We start from the raw sequence: 20,663 nt of genomic DNA on the forward strand, positions 1-20,663 counted from the left end.
CCCAGTAGAAAACACATGTGATAGACATCCACAGGGAGCCTAGACTGGCAAAAAAGCATCTGGAATGACTTTATTAAAAATTACTGCATTGCTGCAGTGTTCTTATGACTCTTGTATAGATACCTGAATTCTGCACAAAGCAGTTGAATTGGATGGCCTATTACACGAGCTGTGAGAAATGTTGAACTGTTTTTTGCAGGCAATAGAGTGACCTACATCATGCTAGCAGACAATATGACCCTCATTGAATCCAGTGCCAAGGAAGGAATTGTCCCTCACAATCTGACGCTTGACAGTGCCTCTCAAGAGCTGCTAGGCCCAGGAATACATCAACTGGAAATCCGGGCATCCAGCAACACAACCCCGTCGGAGATCTCTGAAAGTATTGCTGTTCACTTAGTTGAGCCAGTATCTGGTCTTCAGGCTGCATTAGCTTCTCACACTCTGCACCTGGGGGAGAATTTGGAGATAAATGTCTCTGTGTCTCACGGTGCCCCAGATAAACTGAAGTTTGAGGTGATCGGAGCTAACGAAACTCAGTCTCACGAAGAAGATGGTCCTCGTGGGGAACCTCGAACGTATACTGTTCCTGTGCACTCTGAAGGTACAGCACGCTGACTGATGTCTTCTGTGCTTCCGAGGCACTCAGAGCTGAGTAGAGGGCAAATGGGTCTCCAAATGGAGATGGGAAGCAAGGCTTCATTTGATTTTTGCAATAAAAAGACACAGTGAACCAAGGTTTATTTTTTCATTACACAATTCGATTCAAGTACAAATGATGACATTTTCTTGAATCACAAAGTGTTTTCCTCATTTTTGTTCATATGCATAACTTTTCAAGTTTACACTCCTCTGCATTTTACATGGCAATAATTAATAATCTGAGGAGTTCTCGGTAGAGATGACAAAGAAAAGGGAGCTTTTCTATGCATTGGTCTTCAACATGTAGTTTTTTACTTCCTTATGAATAAGCTTTTTAGTATTTTTTTCTTTCCATTATTAAAAAATCAAAGCTTTTAAAATGTGGGATTAGGGAGATTGTCCTTAAGAGTTAATTCAGTGGCAGAAGATAAAAAAAGTTTCTTCCTCTAATGAACTATTCAAATCCCATGTCAAAGCCTCAACTCCAGAAGCTAATTACGATTGCATTTTATGTTTTAAAATTATTCACTATTAAAAGTTTTTTTGGGTCTCCCTATATCCACTTGAACACCCCTTTCCTTCAGGCAGAATTTTCAAACAAGACAGCTGCTGTGTCAAGGTGCCTAAACTCACTTGGGCTCCAGCATTAGCGCACCTCTAGTTCACTGTGTGCTAATACCATAGCCAGCTGACAAAGAAAAGCATTGCAAGTGCTAGGACAAAGGCAGCTGAGTTGTTAAAAAGCTGAGATAAAGGGGAAGAACTTTCCTTGAAAAGCCTTTCAACAGTGGAAACTCATCAGAAAATCCGCAGAGCTCTTAACAGGAAATAATAGTATTTTCTTTATGAACTGGATTTCATATCCCAAACACAATGGATGGGTCCCACTGCCATTTATAACCGGCCTTTTGTCTTCTCCAGGTTCTTTCCTAGTGAAAGTGGTAGCCATGAATGCCTTTTCTAACACGAGTCTGGATCTTGGGTTCATCACTGTGTTGGCAAACAGTTCTCACCAAGAAGGTAATTGCATTAATCTGACACCGCATGTCTTTTTGCAATCAGAGCATTTCATGGCGTGTTTCTGGTTTGCACCTAGTAATTGTGTTCCTTCCATCAACAGTGCAGAAAACTTTTGTGGAGGCTTCTTCCTGATGAAGGCAGATTCCCTGGCTTTGAAGTAGTCATAAATTAGCATCACTCTGTATATGTTACACATTGCACATTTGCTATTTGTCCGAGAAATAATTAGTGAAGTTTATGGCTCGGGACATAGCTCTGAAACCAGAAAATATTTGCATCACAGCAGTCTCATAAATTGCTGCCAGTAAAAGCTTCTTGATGGCTCATCCTTCCATTTACAAAAGCAGATTATACCAGGAATAAAGTGACTGTAGTACTAATCCTATTAAGACTTTTCAAGTGCTTTCTCTCAATTTTTCTTTGTACATCAATGAAATTCCACCACCTTCTGTGAATTCATTTTCACTTACACAACATCTTCTTTATAGTATGTGACTAGCTCATTGTTACAACTTTACCAATCACAGCTGCAAAGTCTGATTCCTATGGCCCTATCTTTCACACTGTTGGTTGCCAAATCCTGTGTATTTAAGTCATATTAACTGAGGATGTCTGAAGGCTGTGCAGTTGGCACTAAAATATTCTGCTCTTTTTTGTATTAAACAGATTCTGCTAAGGAACAACACAGCTCCAAAACAAATGCCCAAGAGACAAATGTAGGTATTATTTAAGGATCTTCCTTTGAAATTGAATTGCTTAGACATTTTTCTTACCAGTAAAAGTACTGCATAAGACACTGAAAAGAAGTATTAGACTAGATGATCTTTTGAGGTCCCTTCCAATCCCAAACATACTGTGATACTGTGATACTGTGATTATTTGTAACATAGATTATAGACTAGATTTTCTCTGCCCCTTATGATTTCACATAAAATCCACCCCAAAGGTCTCTGAGACAAAGATGTTTACAGGCATCCAATCTACATTTCATAAAAGCCTGTGAGTAACAATTAAAATATTAGAGAAAACGAACTTTTCACAATGACTCTGTTTGAGAAGTTGAAACGAGCTTACATGCATTTTTAAATTATCCACTTGACAAATGGAAACGTCTCTTTAAGGGGCTATCTTCCAAGCAGAGCTTAATATGTATTTATATTGTTTCTAAGTGTTTCCTGCTTCTCTGTTGGAATGTTTAAGTCAGTCACTTTGCAAAGACAAAATCTCCAGTTTGCAGCAAACTAAGAAACTAATGATACAGCAATTACTAGCACCTGCGCAAATGTAAATAATAAAATTGCCAGATATAATGTTTTATTATAATCTTAAAGATGTAGTTTTCAACTACAACACTAGCAGGCAGATGTCTGCTATGGGAAACGTGGTGCTGCACAACAAGGCATTGTGCTTTACATATTGCCTGTAAGAATATATTGGATCAGAGGGATATAAAACTAATCTCAAACTAAGGTTATCACAGTTGATTGCACAGAAAGACAAATTCAGCTATAATACCTCCTCCTTCTCTTCATCTATAGATGTAATGTATCCAATTCAGATAGAAAAGGAATGTACTAGAAGACAAATAATTGTCGAAGGGTTAAAAGTCTTGGTCCAGAAGTGGAAAATTAATGGGAATTAGTTTCCTAAATACCTGCATTAGTTTTGAAAATGAGAGCCGGGCTTCTAAGCCACTTATGAGTTTGGGAGTATTTTGCCAGAGAGTTTCCCTGTCCCATCTGCTTCTACTCCCATCGCTCGCTTCTCCCTCCACACTATCACTGATCAGATAAAGATCATTTAAACTACAGATCTGCATACAGCAATTTAGGAGTCTAAACTTTCCAACCTTTTTCATTATAAAGAAGCAAGATATGGATGCATGTATACATGCTACTGTCCTAACCAATATATTTATTTATTATTTAGGGTCACAGAAGAAAAACCAAAATATATATTAAACCAAGTCGCCATGTGGATCCTTTCACAAGTGTTACACTTGGCTGGCCAGACAACAGCAGCAATTTCAGTTTTCTCTGGTCCTGTGGTATGTACATTTCCTGAACTTTTACATCAATTTCCATTTGATGAGTAACAAACTCACTGTCATGTCAGATCAAGTGGTGAAAATCTGACTAAAGGATGGTTTACTCTCTGGCTTTAAAGTTTGCCACTCATTGTACATGAAGAATGTCCTTCTACCTTACCATGATTTTAATACCGAACTAGTTGTGGTATATACTATGGCATAGCACTCAGTTTTGTCTTTTTCCAAAGGGGGCTACTCCTAGGCTTCAATTTTTCAGGATCTGCCCATCCTAAACCATCACCCTCACAGCTAATAAGTAATCCCAAGTGATTTACATAGTTAGCCATCTGCACAGTACGCATGTCTCAATAAACCAGCAATAACTAGCATCAAACATGATGCAAAAACATTTCAGCTTATGGCTGAAAACTGGATTGAGACTCAGGACATCTGTTTTCTGTTCCCATGTTTATCCCTGGCCTCATACCTTACTTTGAAGAAGTCAGTCTGTACTCTGACCTCTGATTACCTACTCTTTAAATTGGGTTCAGGAAACTTGTTTGCTCTACAAAACTCTTTCAAACCCACATCAGGAAAGTTCTTTACAAGAGACACGGGATGTTATGACTATTCTGATTGTGAAGGAAATTTTTATGCAGGAGCTTGCTGGGCTGAGTGGAACGAGTGTGTGCAGCAACAGATAATCCTAACCAACCAAACTGAGGTGCAAATCCCGCCTTCCTGCCTTCCTCCTCCAAAGTCAGCAGTGACCGTCAGGGTTCTAGTCCGCAATGATGGCAATGAAGAGAGGCAGGATGAGCAATGTCTTTATGTGATTGCAAGACAAGAACTGCAACTGGAAATCAGGTCTGTTTTTAAACCCTAATATTCACTGGTTAATATTATTACTGCACAAACATAGTGCAAGGCCACAGTTGCCAAATAACAATAATGTGATAACATACTTACTGTTGTAAATCTGTTGACACCTTACCATCATAGGAATTACAGACAAAATGGGTCTTGCTGCATTTTCCAGTCCACCTTTCTGAACACAATAATTTTATAAACTGAATAATATTCTTCCTAAAACCATTTAGAGCTTTTGACCCCACTATATCCTTTCAATGCTGGAGATTTCCACACGCAAACCTCATTGAAACAATGAGAATAAATGCCATAAGGTACGTCTGAAGTTTCCATGAGACACCCAGATACACATTACTGTCTTAAAAAAAATCTGTTATTCAAGAATCCAGTACTTCATTTAAATGTTCTATTAATATAATCATTTCAGAAGCTTGAATAGACGTAGGCTTCATTTGAGAGCCTGAATCAGTTTTGCAACACAAATAGTTTGCAGGTTCTGGGCCTCAGTCATGTTGAAAATGGAGATGAACGTGCCTAAATTTCTTCCATTCAAATTAAGTGTTTCACTATTTGTGAGTCATGTATCACCTGTACCATATTGCAGGGCTTTTGTAGATTTTCATCAAAGGAGGGTAAACTAATCAACATCAAGGACAACTCATACGGTTACTGCCTGTAATTACCATCGTCCTTCCTTACAGGTGTGAGGCAAACTGCAAGCCAGTGAATGCCAGAGAAGAGCTTGTTTTGCGTGTCTCTGGACAGAAGGACTCCCAGGCCATATATTATAACTGGTATTTAGATAACACATTCCAAAGAAAGGTGAGAGCATCAGATTCATCAGAAATTCTTCCCACACAAAAATAAACATCCATCCTGAGGGAAAGCCACATGGCCTCAGAGCAATACTTTGTCAAATGGATGCTTTGGGAATAATAGTGAACACTGAAACAAGGGGGTTCTTGGTTTGGGAGGGGTTATGATAAAGGGCACCAAACTGCCACCCTGATCCTGATAAATCATAATGAAAACCACAGCAAAGAGCCTCTACTGTCATGTTTTCTTTTCTGTCTGATTTTCCAGTCTACAACCCTCCCTCCAGCCTGTGGCCTGACTGGTTTCCGGCAGAACTCTTTGAATTTGCTTCAAAGCAACACATCCGTGTTGAAAATGAACAGCTCCTTCTTGCAGACACAGGGAGAAGCTTTTCAGATTAAAGTAACAGGTAAGGGCGAGCAGGGCTTTTCAGACTCCTTTGAGAAAGTCTCTGCCATCATGACATCACCCTGGCATTACACACACATAGCTTCATTGACAAATATGAAGCTAAATTAGTCCACAAGTTGAGAGCTGTTATTTTATATGTGGGTTCTTTAAAATAATTAAGAGCAAAATTGGTTTTGGGCTGTTGCACAGCAGGACAAATTCAGTAATCTTACTCCAAGCTGTTAGTAACTTTGTCAAGGCTCATCTGGAAATGAAGTTATGCTAAATGCTTCATCAGATAATAATACAGCTTTGCTTTATAATGCAAACACTACCATGTTTTTAATAGTTCTTTTATGGCTTATTCAGTAGTGGGATTTCATTTCTGATTAGGCCTATCCTGATGTTTCTGGTGCCTGAACAAACAGCATCATTGCTAAGTAGGCAGGATTCAGGTCTGAAGATCAGTGCTGCTGGGGCACGATTATTGCTGACATTCTGCTCCCTTCACTCCCAGCAATGAGTCGGGGCAGCTATGGGGAGGAGACGTTCCTCGTCAGCACCATACCTCCGCCCAAGAGCCCCGCTTGTGCTGTGTCTCCCAAGCAGGGATCAGTGCTCACCGCATTCACAGTCTCCTGCAGTGTTCCTTGCTCGGTGAATTCATGCCAATCCAGTCATGACAGGCAGCTCACGTACTGCTTCTATCTGAAACCAAGTAAGTCCTGAGGTGAACTGTGTGGCTGACTGCTGCTCCGTGTTTCTAGCAAGCACCAGCACTGTTGCTAACACGGGCAAAGGCACAAGCTGCTCAGCTTCGCAGGGAGATTAATAAGGAGTGAATGGGCCCAGCAAAGAGCAAGCCCAGGTTCTCTGTTCCTAGAGAACAGGCGCTGCCTGTGTGGTGTCTGATAGGTGACCCCTTCTTTCCCATTTCAGATTCTCTCCTGCACTGTGGCCCGGATCCTGAACTCTTCCCAGTTTATCTTCCACTTGGAGAAGAGGAAAACGATTTCATTTTACATATGACAATTACCGTTAGCAACAACTTTGGTGATACAGTTCAAACTAATGCTTCAGTGAAGGTACACAGTAGAATTACTATATTTCAAGATCTCTCAAGTTGATACCTAACCTGCGATTCACTTTTGGACCTTCTTCTCATTTTATACATATTACTTTCCTCTGAATGTGCTATAATCACCGTTTTCCTAACCGAAACTATACTCTGTGGACACAAGGTAGTCAAAAGAATCTTCCACTGTCCTTTTTTTTCTAGGATAGAAATTTAAAAGATGGTCTATTTGGACTTTGGGCAGAATAAGCTGTATCTAGTGAGTCTGGAGTTACTCTGTGTAGGCCCCACAGAACTCTTGCTTCTGCCCCAGTGCCCCAGTAAGGAGATCCTTAACAGGCCACTAAAAATAAAACATGAAAAACTGCGAACACAAAGTCTTCTGTGCCACTCTAGCTAGGCTCTCGAGAAGATGATCGTGGAAGCTGTTCAAAGATAATTATAACCACATTGGCAGTGTTAAGAGCATATCTGATTTCTTCATCAGGTTGGACATGCAGCTATGACTGACAGGAACCTGACACTGCAGGCTATTGTATCCGAGAAGGCAAACTCCATCCTCAAAGATGGGAACAACAGCATGAGTCTCTTCCAGCTGTACCAGTCAGTGACTTCAGTCCTGAACCAGGAGGCTCAAGAGGAAATCTTCAACACATCTTTACAGACCGACACACGAAAAGAGGTCAGCCAGACACTTGTTTTCTTGCAGTACAAGATAATATAATATAATGGACTCTTCATATTCTTTGACAGCTCTTAAGCAACAAAAAGCTCAAATATCACTACCTGAAATCAACGGAGGTTTCAAGTTGCTAGCATCTGTCTCAGTGTTTGGCACAGGTTTCAGCTATTTTTCACTGTTTGTTCACATAAATAATTTGTTTAATCATCCGTCAGTAAAATAATTCATTCTCAGTTATTATTGCATTAACCTAAATTGATTTGGACGATGTTTTAAAACTTAAAATCAACCTGATATTCTACAAACAATTTGAATATTAATAAGATATCCTCTCCTGTGGGAAAAATATCCTATCTCATTTTTCCCATAAAATACTAGATGGCAGGTAATTTTAGTTTGTTCATTTCAGCTACCAGCTTATGTTGCGTTATATACTTGTACAGTGCTTTGAGTGCCTCAGATGAAAAGATCTAGAGAAATGCAACTTATCCTTCAATTATGATTCATTCTTTGAGTCACATCAATCACACATGGCTCTGCTTTCTCTGGAAGTGGCATTTATACAGTAATTCACATACATTGGTACAAATTTTCACAAGTAACTCCTTGCTATTAATGGATGTTAAGTGTATAAATTATTTGTGTTGGAAGGTAACATAAAACTCGTGATTATAGTTACTAAGGCAAGTGGCATCTTGTCAGTAGACCTATTATAATATCAGTTCAAATGATCCTTGTTGTGGAGTCTCACTCTACCACATAATTTACAGCAAGCCTGACTGTCAATATACAGCACTACTTGCACAGTCCTAATTAGCATCTTATTCCTTTGCCTAATTATCTCTTTTCATCTCAAGCTCCGAGGGCTGATGCTGACGACTCTCTCTGCTGTTAACGTCACATCAATGCAGATTGCTCTTAAGATGTCAGAAGTATTGAAAGAAATCACTTACAGGACTGAAGAGCTGTCTGTCTCAGCACAGGTAAGAAGCAATTCATCCTACATCTCCTCACACTAAGTGTAGCCTCTATTGCACCCCACTGACCTTGGAAGAGTTTTGGTGCCTTACAGTTATCTGTTCTTTACCCGTTTTTTTCAACTGTACCAGCATGTGTGTTTTGACCAGAAGGGAACACATTTTGCTGTTTAGAGTAAGCAAATTTGGACTCACAGACATTGTCTCCGCAACCGCTACAATCCAGGCTATAACTGTCTCACCAGCTACATTTTATGATACATTTTGAAGATGGAAACCCTAACTTTTAGTCAGAGGCATGTTAGGATGTGTATTTGATCTCAAAAAGCATTCTTAGAATCCTGAAGAAAAAGCCCAGGAGGGTTTTTCTAGACTTGCCCAGATCCATCGGTCCCTGATCTGTGCACTATCACAAAATGCATGTAAGAGGCAGGAACACAACAGAACCCCGAGGAACTGGGCACAAATGTTCACATTGGCCTCACAAAAGTATTTTGTGAATCTTATCTGTCAACGTGGCATTATTAGTAGATGATGCTATTTATGCACAAGGAGCGAGCACATGGGAGGACAGAACAAACTGTCACTGGGGAAGCTTCCCAAATACACTAGCAATAAAAAGAGCTGTCCTGATTTCTGATGTATTATACAGTTGCAGCCAGACAATGGCTTGGGAGCATTTCAGCAGCGTGTGGTTAACTTTGGCGCGACAAGAACACAGCTCGGATTGAGCGCTCACCCTGCAGAAAGGCTGCTGGGCCTTGGCAGACAGTGGGAATGGATATGCCCGAGCTTGCAAAGAATTTGTTTGGCTCCGTCACCACGCTGTGCTCAAACCTGGCCTGTGCTTTCACAATCACAAAGCAATCACTAACTGCATTCGGGCACAAAAGAAAAACTGTAGAACACATTCTCCTTCGGCATTTAGCACAGAACAAGTGCAAAGGGATTAACTGCTGGTAATCCAATAGGGTTTGAGGAAACTAAGATGGAAATCCCCATGCACTTGACAATGTGATGGTGGTTTTTGGACACACCACCCAAAGTATAACCTAATTTACTATGTTACTGTACATCTAAACTGTATCCTTGCCCACTGTTTGACAGACAAGCTTCCTTCGGAAGTTATTCATCTTTTCTACAGATTAAATCTGTAGAAGCAGGCTGTATTTTTCAGGTCTGTATTACATGTCAAAATACCATCTAGTATATTGTCTTTATTGGCATTTGAGGTATTACCTCAGCATAAATAATTATAGTAAAAACAGCGTTAGCCACAAATGGTGCCATGAGATTACTTATGTTGCAATATTCAGTAAATGACACAAGTGTCACTTCTGTCATCTGTAGTACCAACAGATATAACCTCTTCCCCTTGTTTCCCACCAGGTGGAAGCTAGTAACACTCTAAAAGATGTCAGTGCTTCCTTGCTCACTGTAAACACGGAGAACAGCAGAGATGATCAGAAGTTAAAAGATGCAGCCGACTATCTGTTTAATGCAGTGAGCAATGTCCTTAAAGCTTCTGCAGAAATCAGAGCTGCCAACACTTCAGTGCTAGAGGCAGAACAGGTAATTTTGGTTGGGTCCAGGTTTGCAGTGTGTGAACATTTGCTTGCTTTGGAAGGTTTTTAAGAGTTCTGCTGCCTCTCATATTTTAAATTGGCATTGAGTAGGGTTCATTGTGACACCATGATGGACTTGAATATGAAAGGAAACTTCTCCCCCATTAGACATGTTAGACTGAACGGCCTGCTGATGAGGATGATAGAAGCCTCTTAAGTTTTGTTACATTTAAAGCTGAACAGGACAGAGCACTGGAGAGCACAGCATCAGTGTACAGCCTCTAATGGACCACAACACACAGAGATTTTTTTCAGATTTGATTCTATCCTTTTGCCTCATAATTCAAGGAAGCCACAGATATTCAATATTCATTATTGACTCCACTACTTTAAAGCTGCAATTAGCTCTGGTTGCTGCTAACACTTTTTTTTTCAGAAAGCTCACTCTGATTTTCTATTCAGAATTATGCAGCATATTTATTTTGTCCTATCTGTTCCTATCCATACGTGAATTGTCACAGTTGCCTTTATATGCTTCCTGGGCTGAACATATTACACTTTAACTTTCATCACTGCAAGGGAGCAGGGCATGAAATAAATCTAACCTGAGAGAAGAGGTTGTGAGATGTTTGAACTCTCCCAGGATAACACACTAATAACAGACAATTAATATGTACTTAGGTCTTGCTTTTACAAGTAACTAAACACTAAAGTGTGTGCCTAAGGGGCATTCATGTACAGAAGTGCAGGAATATATTGCATTAAATTGATGTCATGTCTGTAGTGCTTCAAATTTCAATGTATAGAAGTTATAAATAATACAATATAAAAGTAAAAGCTGCAAGATATATATGTATATATTTGCTGTCTGCTGTGTTTTTATGAGAATTACAGAAATTTAATTGCTGAAAATTAGTATTTGTTCCTAAAAGGAAGTAAAGGCAAATAATATGCAACTTGATGATTTTGAGGAGCTTTGTTGCAAGTTTCCTCCTGTAATCCTTTTCCAGAGTTCAGTGTCGCACCAGCTCCTGAATACAGTTGAAAACCTACAGAGTGCTCTTCTCTTTGGGAAAGAACCGGATGATGAACCAACAGTCCTTAGCACTCCTTCTGCCACAATGTACATACACAGGTAACAGTAACAGCATCTCCCACCTCAGCTCCTGCTAATTAATCAAATGTGTCCCAAATAGTCATTACATTGTCCTTGAATGGAGCCACTGAACTAAGTATTGTAGCATAATGACAATTTCAACAGTGCAATGAGGCTGCCATTACTAAGCGATAGTACAGCTGGGACTCCAAGAACAGCTTGGACTCCAATTAGCTTCAGTAAAGCCACCTTAGAAATTTTCATGCTGTGTCTTCTTTGACCAATGGAGAATTTACTGCTATTTCCTGGATGAGGCAGTAGCTGCCTACCTTCAACATTATGGGGAAAACCAGTTAAGGGTTTTTTCTTTTCCAAGTTTCAAATCATGATGTTATATAGATTTGTAACCTGCTTGGCAGAAGCAAATACAATCACGAGGACCCTGATGAGCATTCTCCATTCCCTATAATCATCCTTAAATTGTTCACTGAGAGCCTGGTTTTCATCCTCATTTAATTGTGCATTCACATCGAGAGCATGTTCACACAGAAACCTGGTACATCTTTCACATAAGTACACCTAGTTGTGTACAACTTCCTATTCAGAGACACCAATTCCTCCTCCTTTTTCATTATTTTATGGTAGTATTTTGTGGACTACTACATCAGGATCAGATAATGTACAAAGCATTTGCTGTCAGAGTTAGAAATAGTTTTCCAGCTAAGTTATACTCATGAAGTGAGAAATCTTTTTCTCTAGATATAAAGTCCACGCTATTGATGTTTGGTTTGTGGGGTTTTTTTTCTGATTTTGTTTGTTCATTTGTTTGCTTTTCTATTTCTTTTTTTCCTCTGTTTCGCTTGTGTCCAACCCTGACTGGACAGATTGCAAGCAGAAAACATGGATGGCATGTCCATCAATATCTCCAGCTCCAGCTCTGCCAGCTTCACTCTCCCGCCTGCTTCCTCTCTCAGTGTTTCAGGAGTTGATGATGAAACAGTGGATATAAGGGCAAGTAAACAGCTTTTATCTGACTTAGTCTGATATACAACTTATATTCTTGGTCTAGCAGTGTTAGAATATTTTCTCCTTTTACAATGAATACACAAGCACACAAGTCATCCCCTCCTGTAATGCCAAGAAAATAATTTAAAATCTTTTTGGTCAAATAAGTCTTTGCTTATCTTAACTGCATGAGGTTGGTTCAGCAAGCTAAGGAGGACTGAAAGCTTAAAGTCCATCAAACCCTCACATATGCTCCTGATTCTACATTTATATGGCTAGAGAAGGCAATGGACTGTATAAATACCTATAAATCTATTTGCTATTGGTTTACATCTAATGCCCCAAGGAGAATGCAACAGCTCAGCACCCAGATCACCATTAAAACTAACCTGAAGCAGTCCTGTTTCATCCCAGCAAGAAATAAATGAGCTTGAGGCACTCAGATCCTGCAGGAATCAAAAGGCCTGTGAATGTCCTGCTGAAAACACATCCCTCTTCAGAGTTAGGATATGGTGGTTTGTCCCCCAGAAGAATAGATTGTGTATTATTGTCATATTTTTATAATAAATTTCCTGAAGGCCTCTCTGGTTGATTTGACGCTCTCAGGAAACCCCTACGATACTCGCAAAATAGACAGGTTTTCTCATTGTGTCTTTTCCTGTGTTGCTAAAATGTCCAGAGCCCACTGAAATCTGTGGAAACAAACCTATTGTCTTCCCGAGCACTGGGAGAGGGTCCTGAATTCTCTCCTTGGACTGATGACTGACATACTCTTCTCTGCATTGCTGTCATAGCACAAACAAATAGACTTCTGTTCCTAACTCCAAGAGGGGTGCCACAGCCCAGCTTTGGTAGAGTTAACTTTGAAAGAGGGTTATGCAATTGCATTTTGGTACCTGGTAGCTAAAAGGCAAAAGGGTTACAATTAATGGAAAGCAATAGACAACAATGTCAAAATCACTTTCAAGGGTTGTTTTTGGCTTGCCTTAGAGATGAGATAGCTTCTTATTTATATCTGGATGCAAGCTTCTTTAAAGTCAAGTACTGCTTGGGTCTGAGTTCAAGCTTTATCTATTCAGCAATTTAGAGTGTGCATAGAATGAAATATTAACAATAGCTCAAAGCTGTTTGTTAATGTCTTGCTAACAGATGGTGAGCTTTGCTGTGAATCCCTTTTTATCCAGTGACACCAGTTTCGACATCAGCGGAACAGTGGGAGGTCTAAGTCTTACTGGTCTGGATGGCTTGATCATACCAGTCAGCAATCTCAAAGAAAACATTGAAGTAAACCCACTATTTCATATCCCTCTCCCTCTTTTCCTTTTTTTTTTTTTTCTTTCTCTGTTTACATACTTTGCTGTCCTTTGTATTGTGCTTATTAATAATAGAAGCAAGATGTTTTGCTGTGTTTAAAGCTATGTCTTTCTGTTTAAAAACAGATAATGTTACCAAGGCTTTCAGCAGCTCAGGAAGATAGGATTCTGTTGAATCTGGACAATTTTAGCACTTTCCAAGTCAATGTTACCTCAGAAAACACATCTATAGTGATCCACCTGGAATGCGAACATGATATTCCACTAATACTCTACTTAGGGTATGGTTATTGTCCAAATGAAACTAACTACGATATGAAAAATCATCTGTTCTATAAGAAAACTGCTGGAGGTAAGACAGCTTGTTAGTGACCTATGAATTTGTGCATTTTGGACTTTTGTAACCAAAAGACTTTCACCACCCATAGTAAGTCAAGAGCAGTCATTATGGGGAGTGCTCATCCACAGCTTTACAAGACACATACATTTACAGAATGAGCCTTGACCATAGGTTCAGATGTCTAACTGGAGGGGGGGGTTCAATCTGGCATGCTTCAGTGTTCCAATCTCTGGCATACAGTGTTCACTAACAGGAGCAAACAGTGGCATGCTTTGAACAATAAGTTGCTAAGCATTATTTCATACCTGTTTTTTTTCAGTTTGTTTATTATATGCAATACAGTTGCACGCTTCTGAATAGACATTGAGAGGAAAATATTTGTGTTCAAGGTGAGACAAACACCTGGGTTCTCAGGCCAGAAGAACTTGTTTTTGGAGAGGGAACCTACCATTTCATGGTTTTACAAGATATGGGAATGGATTCCACAGTCTATGACAGACTAACTGTAGCTGTCACTTGCTTCGCATCCCACTGCGTATTTTGGGATGAGCACCAGGGGAACTGGAACAGCTATGGATGTCATGTAAGTAGAGCAAAACAAAACACTGTTTATATGACATACTTCAAAGCCAGTCCTTATAACCACCATCTTATAGTAAAATGACAGCACTGAACTCATACCATAAAACAAGATCATTCTGGGATGTTCTAATAAACTGAAGAAGTTGAGTCAGACTGAACTGAGACTCAAACGACATTTCCATTACAGTTTCTTGGGATGCGCTTCTATGTAAGAAATGAAAGCATTCTGACAAGGCTCTATTATCTTACAGTACCTGCTTCTTGCTAGTCATTATAATTTATGTTCCTTATGAGAACATCAACAGTTATTATGTGTATAGCAGTTCTCCACACTAACTTAGCAATCTCAGCACTGCCATTTGCTTAGTAAGTTATCTCATACTTTGAAACCAGATGTTTTATCAGTAATTTTTTCTGGTTTTCAGGTAGGACCAAAAACAAATCCTAGAAGCACACAGTGCCTCTGCAATCATCTGACCTTCTTTGGGAGCTCCTTCTTTGTCATACCCAATACCGTAGATGTTACCAAAACGGCAGAGCTATTTGGCACATTCGTGGACAACCCTGTGGTGGTGACAACTGTAGGATGCATCTTTCTGATATATGTACTTGTAGTTATTTGGGCTCGAAGGAAAGACATCCAGGATGATGCCAAAGTAAGTCTTCAGCTGAGAAAGACTGAATGTATTTAGGCCAATTCCCACTTTCTCCAGCCTGTTTTAATAGGAAGTCTTCTACCAATCCTACCCCTTTCCCTGTAATTCTCTGTTCACTGGTAAGTATATGCATTGTTCACAAGATGACAAATTCCTATCCAGAGCTTTAAGGAATCTATACTTACAGAAGAGCTAACACACTATACTAATTGTGTCACTCTGCAGGTGAAAATCACAGTACTGGAAGACAACGACCCTTTTGCTCAGTATCGTTATCTTGTGACAGTTTTTACAGGACACCGCCGTGGGGCAGCCACAACCTCCAAGGTATCAATGGCACTGCATGGTGAGACAGTTTATGCACTCATGTAGAGAACTGGATGAATAATGGAGCACCTGAGGCTATTAAGAGGATGGCTTAAATGCAACATCTGAGACAGAAAGTCCTCAGATTTGATGAAAGCAGGAAGAATATGCCAGAGGAATAATCATACATAGGATTGAGATGTGCAAGTTTTTATTTTGCCATCTTATTCTCCAGGTGACTCTCACCCTCTATGGGCTGGAAGGAGAGAGTGAGCCGCACCATCTAACTGATCCTGAGACTCCAGTCTTTGAACGGGGAGGAGTGGATGTTTTCCTACTCTGTACCTTCTTCCCTCTTGGTGAACTGCAGAGTATTAGGTTATGGCATGATAATTCAGGGGACAGTCCCTCCTGGTAAGCAAAGACACAATATTTTTTATAATGATAACAGTTTTCCTTTTCTAGCACTTGAAAATTATCCTTTCTACAGTTCTAGAAAGGAAGTGTTAGTTTCTCACTTTTGCATATGAATAGATCAAACTATAATCTAAGCTGCAGGACCAGGAGCACATCCCATATGCTGTGTCCAGTACAGGATGGGATGTGTTCTGTGCCTTACAGTTTAGACACAACCCAAGAAGGCAAAGGCCAGACTCTGTCATCCATAGTCTTGTTGAGTCTTGAATTTCATACCATGCAGTTACATGTGAATGTGCCCTGTATGTTTTTCCAACAGGTACGTGAATCGTGTATTGGTCCATGACCTGGCAGGGGATCAGAAATGGTACTTCCTCTGTAACTCATGGCTAGCCGTTGACATTGGAGAATGTGTCCTTGATAAAGTGTTCCCAGTAGCTACAGAACAGGACATGAAGCAGTTCAGGTACCTTCTGTTTTATGGACTTTTTCACTCTTGGTAGAAATCAGTCTAGAAAAGCAAGCATGCATAAAAAATCAAATCTCTAGAGAAAAATTAAAACAAGGGAGGTCTCTCCATTGCCCAAGAAGGGCTCTGAACAAGGAAAAGAGGAAGGATGGTTAAGTAAGTCTAATCGTTACCCTAGCAGTAATACCAGACTGGAAATACTGGTGTTAAAGGAGGATAGCCTGACAAGACCTACAGAAACCCAAGCATCTTATCTCCTCCTATGTGTAATTTCCCTAACAACTTATATTAGAAACTGCTCATGATTAGCTTTCCCTCCAGAGTGTGGCCAGAAGGAAAGGACATAAGCAGCTATGACCACTCCATGCAAATCAAGCCATGGTATTTGGATATTTCTCATTAATTCTTCAGATAGTGCCTAGAAGCATGAACAGGTCAGGACCCTGAACTACAGCTTTATTCTTACCTCTCTTTTCTGAGTATCCATCTGATTTTGCTTTCCTCCTTCCCAGCAACCTGTTTTTCATTAAGACCTCCAAGGGTTTCCAGGACGGGCACATCTGGTATTCGGTTTTCAGCCGCTCGCCACGAAGCTCCTTCACACGAGCCCAGCGTGTGTCATGTTGCTTCTCACTGCTTCTCTGCACCATGCTGACCAGCATCATGTTCTGGGGAGTGCCAAAGGATCCAGCTGAGCAGAAAATGGATTTGGGTAACAATCCTCCTCATTGCTTAGGCAGGGGAATAGAGAGACAGCAGAATATAGAAGCAGAACAGTTGAACAAATGGGCTTTTTCACAAGAGAGAGATGTGATGGTTCCTGGGGTTATTTTTATTCCTCCTCTCTGTTTGATCTCAACAGGTAAGATCGAGTTCACATGGCAGGAAGTCATGATTGGCTTTGAGAGCTCCCTCCTTATGTTCCCCATCAACCTGCTCATTGTGCAGATCTTCAGGAATGTACGATCCCAGCCAGCCATGCGGGGGAGAGAGAAGAAGCCAGGAAAGAGTGGTCGAGTGTCCCCAAGCCTACCTGCCACCCCACAGGTCACCCAGCCTGTCTCACTCACTCCAGAGGCTGTGACAAAGGCAAGTCCCCAGCGAGTCCTGCAGTGCCCCCTGCTGCCCTGCGCTACCCGACATCCGCAGTTTAGCAGCAGTGATTTCCGTCAGATGCCCTTCAGCTTGTCTGAGGCAAAATGCCGATTACACACTGGTGCAAAGCACTCAATTACCAGACTGCATTAACATCTGCCTATGTACATCCCAGCCCTTGCACAGTTATTATGTGCGACCAAAATCACCGTGCTCAGCGGGTAAAAACAAACATTAAGCAAGACAGGGGAGACAAAAGGTATCATAGACTTCATATTTCTCAGTTAGGTCCTCAGGCAGGTAAGCTGTATTTTTGAGTCCCGAAAGCTGTCTTGCTGAGCTCAGTGCACTCGGCCTGTCACATCCAGCACTCTAGGATGCGTTATCCTTATTCATTCTGGAGATTTTAGCAATTGGTGCAGCTTCCAGGCAGAGGTGCCTTCAGATCACATCAGCTTAGATCACTGCAGCCAGAGTCACTGCTGGGTTGCTGGGTCTTTTCTAGGATATAAGAAGAATTGCCAACTCGCTCTTTAAAGCCCTGAAGACTCCTTCTCTCACTTCAGTATCAGATCTTGGAAAATCAACTAACATCAACACACTTTTGGCATTGGTTGAGGACATCATCTGCCAACAGAACAGAGCTGGGCAAGGGTTTCATGATGACAGCAGGAAGAAGGATGACCCTATAATTGTCACGTTAGGTGCTATGGATATACAAGGTAAACACCACAATGTGAGATGCCAACTGAAACCTTTGCAGTGACAATGATGGTAACGCTGGATGTGATGACCCAAGCTTTTCTTACATTCTGACTCAAAGGCAATTACAGAATCACAAAATAGTTGAGGCTGGAAGGGATCTATGGAGATTTAGTCCACCAGCCAGCTCAGAACAGGGCCAGCTGGAGCAGGTTGCCCAGGATCACATCCAGACGGATGGTGAATATCTCCAAGGATGGAGACTCCACAAATTCTCTGAGCAACCTGTTCTAGTGTCCAACTGCCCTCACAATACAGAAGCTTTTCCTTATGCTCAGATAGAATTTCCCATGTTTTAACTTGTGCCCATTGCCTCTTGTCCTTTCACTGTGCACCACTGAGTGCCCAACTGAGTAAAGGCACTGTGAAATTTCTATTTCTTATGCTATAAAATTAAATGTTAGCTTCCAGCCTGGCTTGGGAGCAGGATCAGTATCTAACAGCATAAAGGTTCAAAAATATCAGTTGTTTCACAGCCTTTTTGTCCTTTCATTTTTTTTTCTTTTTGGTCTTGTGCTCCTGTTCTTTTCAGTCTGATTTTTAACTTAGGCATTCATTTATTTTAAATTAAACAATAATATGTGAGTAAACAATCTCACTGATTTCATTAAGACTTGCATTTTGCTTTTCTAATGAGCATACCAAGCTACTAATCGCACAAGTAAACTATGAATTAATAAGCACTTGATCTTATCTGACTTCTCTATTAAGGTTTTAGGACCTCCGTATTACTAAGTTGCCTCCCGGCAACAATTCCAGCCCATATTAGAAGCATTACAGCTCTAGTACTAAGCTGCTTTTACATGTCCTTTCAAATGTTACTCTTCACTTTGACACATTCATAAGCTTGAGCTCCAGTTCTGCTGACCTTTGTGCTGAACAGTATTTTAATCTAGGGATAGCTATGGGGATTTTCTTTAAAAATCAAAAAAAAATTCTTTACCTGCAGAAAAAACAAGAAGCCCAACTCCAGAGAAAGGAATGTGTGAGCGACTGAAACACAGCGATTACAACCGCTGCTTGTACATGCAACTCCAGCATGTAGAGATGGAGCTGGAATTACTCGGGCCCCATAAATTTCAGATGCCTCAGAGTTACACACAAGCTGTTCAACAGGTTCAGCACATGAAGAACCTCCTGGAGAACCAGATCTGCTCATCAGTGTCTGTCAGTGAAGGGTAACCAAGTTCTCATCTCATTTTCAGTACATATTTTCATTTACATTTTATTTGTTATATATTTATATTATATTTTTATTATCTTTCTATTTACATTTTTATTCATATTTCATTTTCAGTATATTCAGGTTCTGAATCCAAAACTGGTCAAGATGACAGAGCCCAAATAACTACTGCTTAATATGTGCTAGATAGCCATTATTATAGCTGTAGAAACATGTTTTATTATTATACTATTGTAGGAACAACAAAGTAATTTCAGTGCACTGTGAACTGCACACAAAAGCAATAATAACAGATCATCACTCTGTCATTTTTGCCTCCAAAATGGAATGTTACAATACAATGCCACATGATAGCAAAGGGCTGGGATAATCACAGAGCTCCAAAGTCTCAGGTGTCTCTTAAAATGTATTAATAAGGAAAAATTAAGAAGCACATAAAAATACTTGAGTGAAATCTGTTAATAAAGTTAGAAGCATTGAAAACAATACCACTAATTATCTCTCTGACCTATATGGTGATCACAGGAGATGTATCCAGTAGCTAAAATGCACTCATGGTTTTGTTAGTCAACATTTCTACTGGAGGTTCAATTATGCATGAACTGAGGAGTAAATAAGCCCATCAAATTTATTTTTATTTTAGCTGATCTCTCCATACTTCCTCACTGTACTTTTTGCTATCCCTTATTCTATTTAACTGCTTTAGTGAAAAGAATTCAAGATATTTTGATTGGTATTTTAAATCACAAGATGTTGCCTATCCCAACTGAACCTGAGGATTGTGATTTTGGCTTCTGTTCCACTGCAGACTGATTTTTTCCCTTCTGGTTGACTCTCAAGGTGGTCCCTTACTCCAAGTTTCTCCGGTGATGGCAAGAAAAGTTCCTCTTCCAAAGGGCTGCCCTGGTGGTTTGTGTTCATTGGTTGGTTCCTTGTTGCAGCCACCAGTGGTGTATCTGGGTTCTTTACCATGCTCTACGGACTGCATTATGGCAAGGAGAACTCCATCAAGTGGCTGATCTCCATGGCCATCTCCTTCTTGGAAAGCCTTTTTATCACACAGCCCTTAAAGGTAAGATCCTCAGAAATACAACCACTGGCCAATATTAACTCATTCTACCATCATTTCAGAAAGACAGTGTAATGCGTTCTAAAGAACTACAGGATTCAACACATAAAATGAGAAGTCTTTGCCCCTAAAACCACATCTAGCAGGTTTACAGAGTTCTGTTGTCTTTTGCTGACGTTAACTCATTAGTTTCCCCTATTTTTTTTTTGAGTTTAACTGGTGAGGGGGTTTCTGACCAGGGAAGATGTGTTATCTGGCAACATCAGTTTAGCTGGATGGACCCCAGCACTGTGCACTGTTCTCT

At 40.3% G+C, this 20,663-nt stretch overlaps 1 protein-coding gene across 1 annotated transcript in view; it reads left to right on the forward strand.

The window, feature by feature from the left end:
• PKD1L3 (polycystin 1 like 3, transient receptor potential channel interacting) overlaps positions 1-20,663 on the forward strand; it is a gene marked incomplete at both ends in the record, with an annotated part of 38,784 nt that overhangs the window by 7,660 nt on the left and 10,461 nt on the right. The window contains 24 exons of the mRNA XM_080352005.1: positions 200-604; positions 1,564-1,662; positions 4,351-4,558; positions 5,263-5,383; positions 5,645-5,786; positions 6,285-6,485; positions 6,707-6,852; positions 7,330-7,524; positions 8,382-8,507; positions 9,891-10,073; positions 11,077-11,201; positions 12,047-12,173; positions 13,317-13,451; positions 13,607-13,832; positions 14,210-14,403; positions 14,828-15,058; positions 15,284-15,385; positions 15,600-15,778; positions 16,101-16,247; positions 16,763-16,962; positions 17,113-17,339; positions 17,851-18,067; positions 19,057-19,285; positions 20,131-20,362. Of these exons, the coding sequence (XP_080208131.1) occupies positions 200-604; positions 1,564-1,662; positions 4,351-4,558; positions 5,263-5,383; positions 5,645-5,786; positions 6,285-6,485; positions 6,707-6,852; positions 7,330-7,524; positions 8,382-8,507; positions 9,891-10,073; positions 11,077-11,201; positions 12,047-12,173; positions 13,317-13,451; positions 13,607-13,832; positions 14,210-14,403; positions 14,828-15,058; positions 15,284-15,385; positions 15,600-15,778; positions 16,101-16,247; positions 16,763-16,962; positions 17,113-17,339; positions 17,851-18,067; positions 19,057-19,285; positions 20,131-20,362 (4,397 nt within the window). The remainder of the gene's footprint in view (positions 1-199; positions 605-1,563; positions 1,663-4,350; positions 4,559-5,262; positions 5,384-5,644; positions 5,787-6,284; positions 6,486-6,706; positions 6,853-7,329; positions 7,525-8,381; positions 8,508-9,890; positions 10,074-11,076; positions 11,202-12,046; positions 12,174-13,316; positions 13,452-13,606; positions 13,833-14,209; positions 14,404-14,827; positions 15,059-15,283; positions 15,386-15,599; positions 15,779-16,100; positions 16,248-16,762; positions 16,963-17,112; positions 17,340-17,850; positions 18,068-19,056; positions 19,286-20,130; positions 20,363-20,663) is intronic.

The sequence above is a fragment of the Nesoenas mayeri genome (assembly GCF_963082525.1).
Source record: "Nesoenas mayeri genome assembly, chromosome: 12".
NCBI classification, from domain to species: domain Eukaryota; kingdom Metazoa; phylum Chordata; class Aves; order Columbiformes; family Columbidae; genus Nesoenas; species Nesoenas mayeri.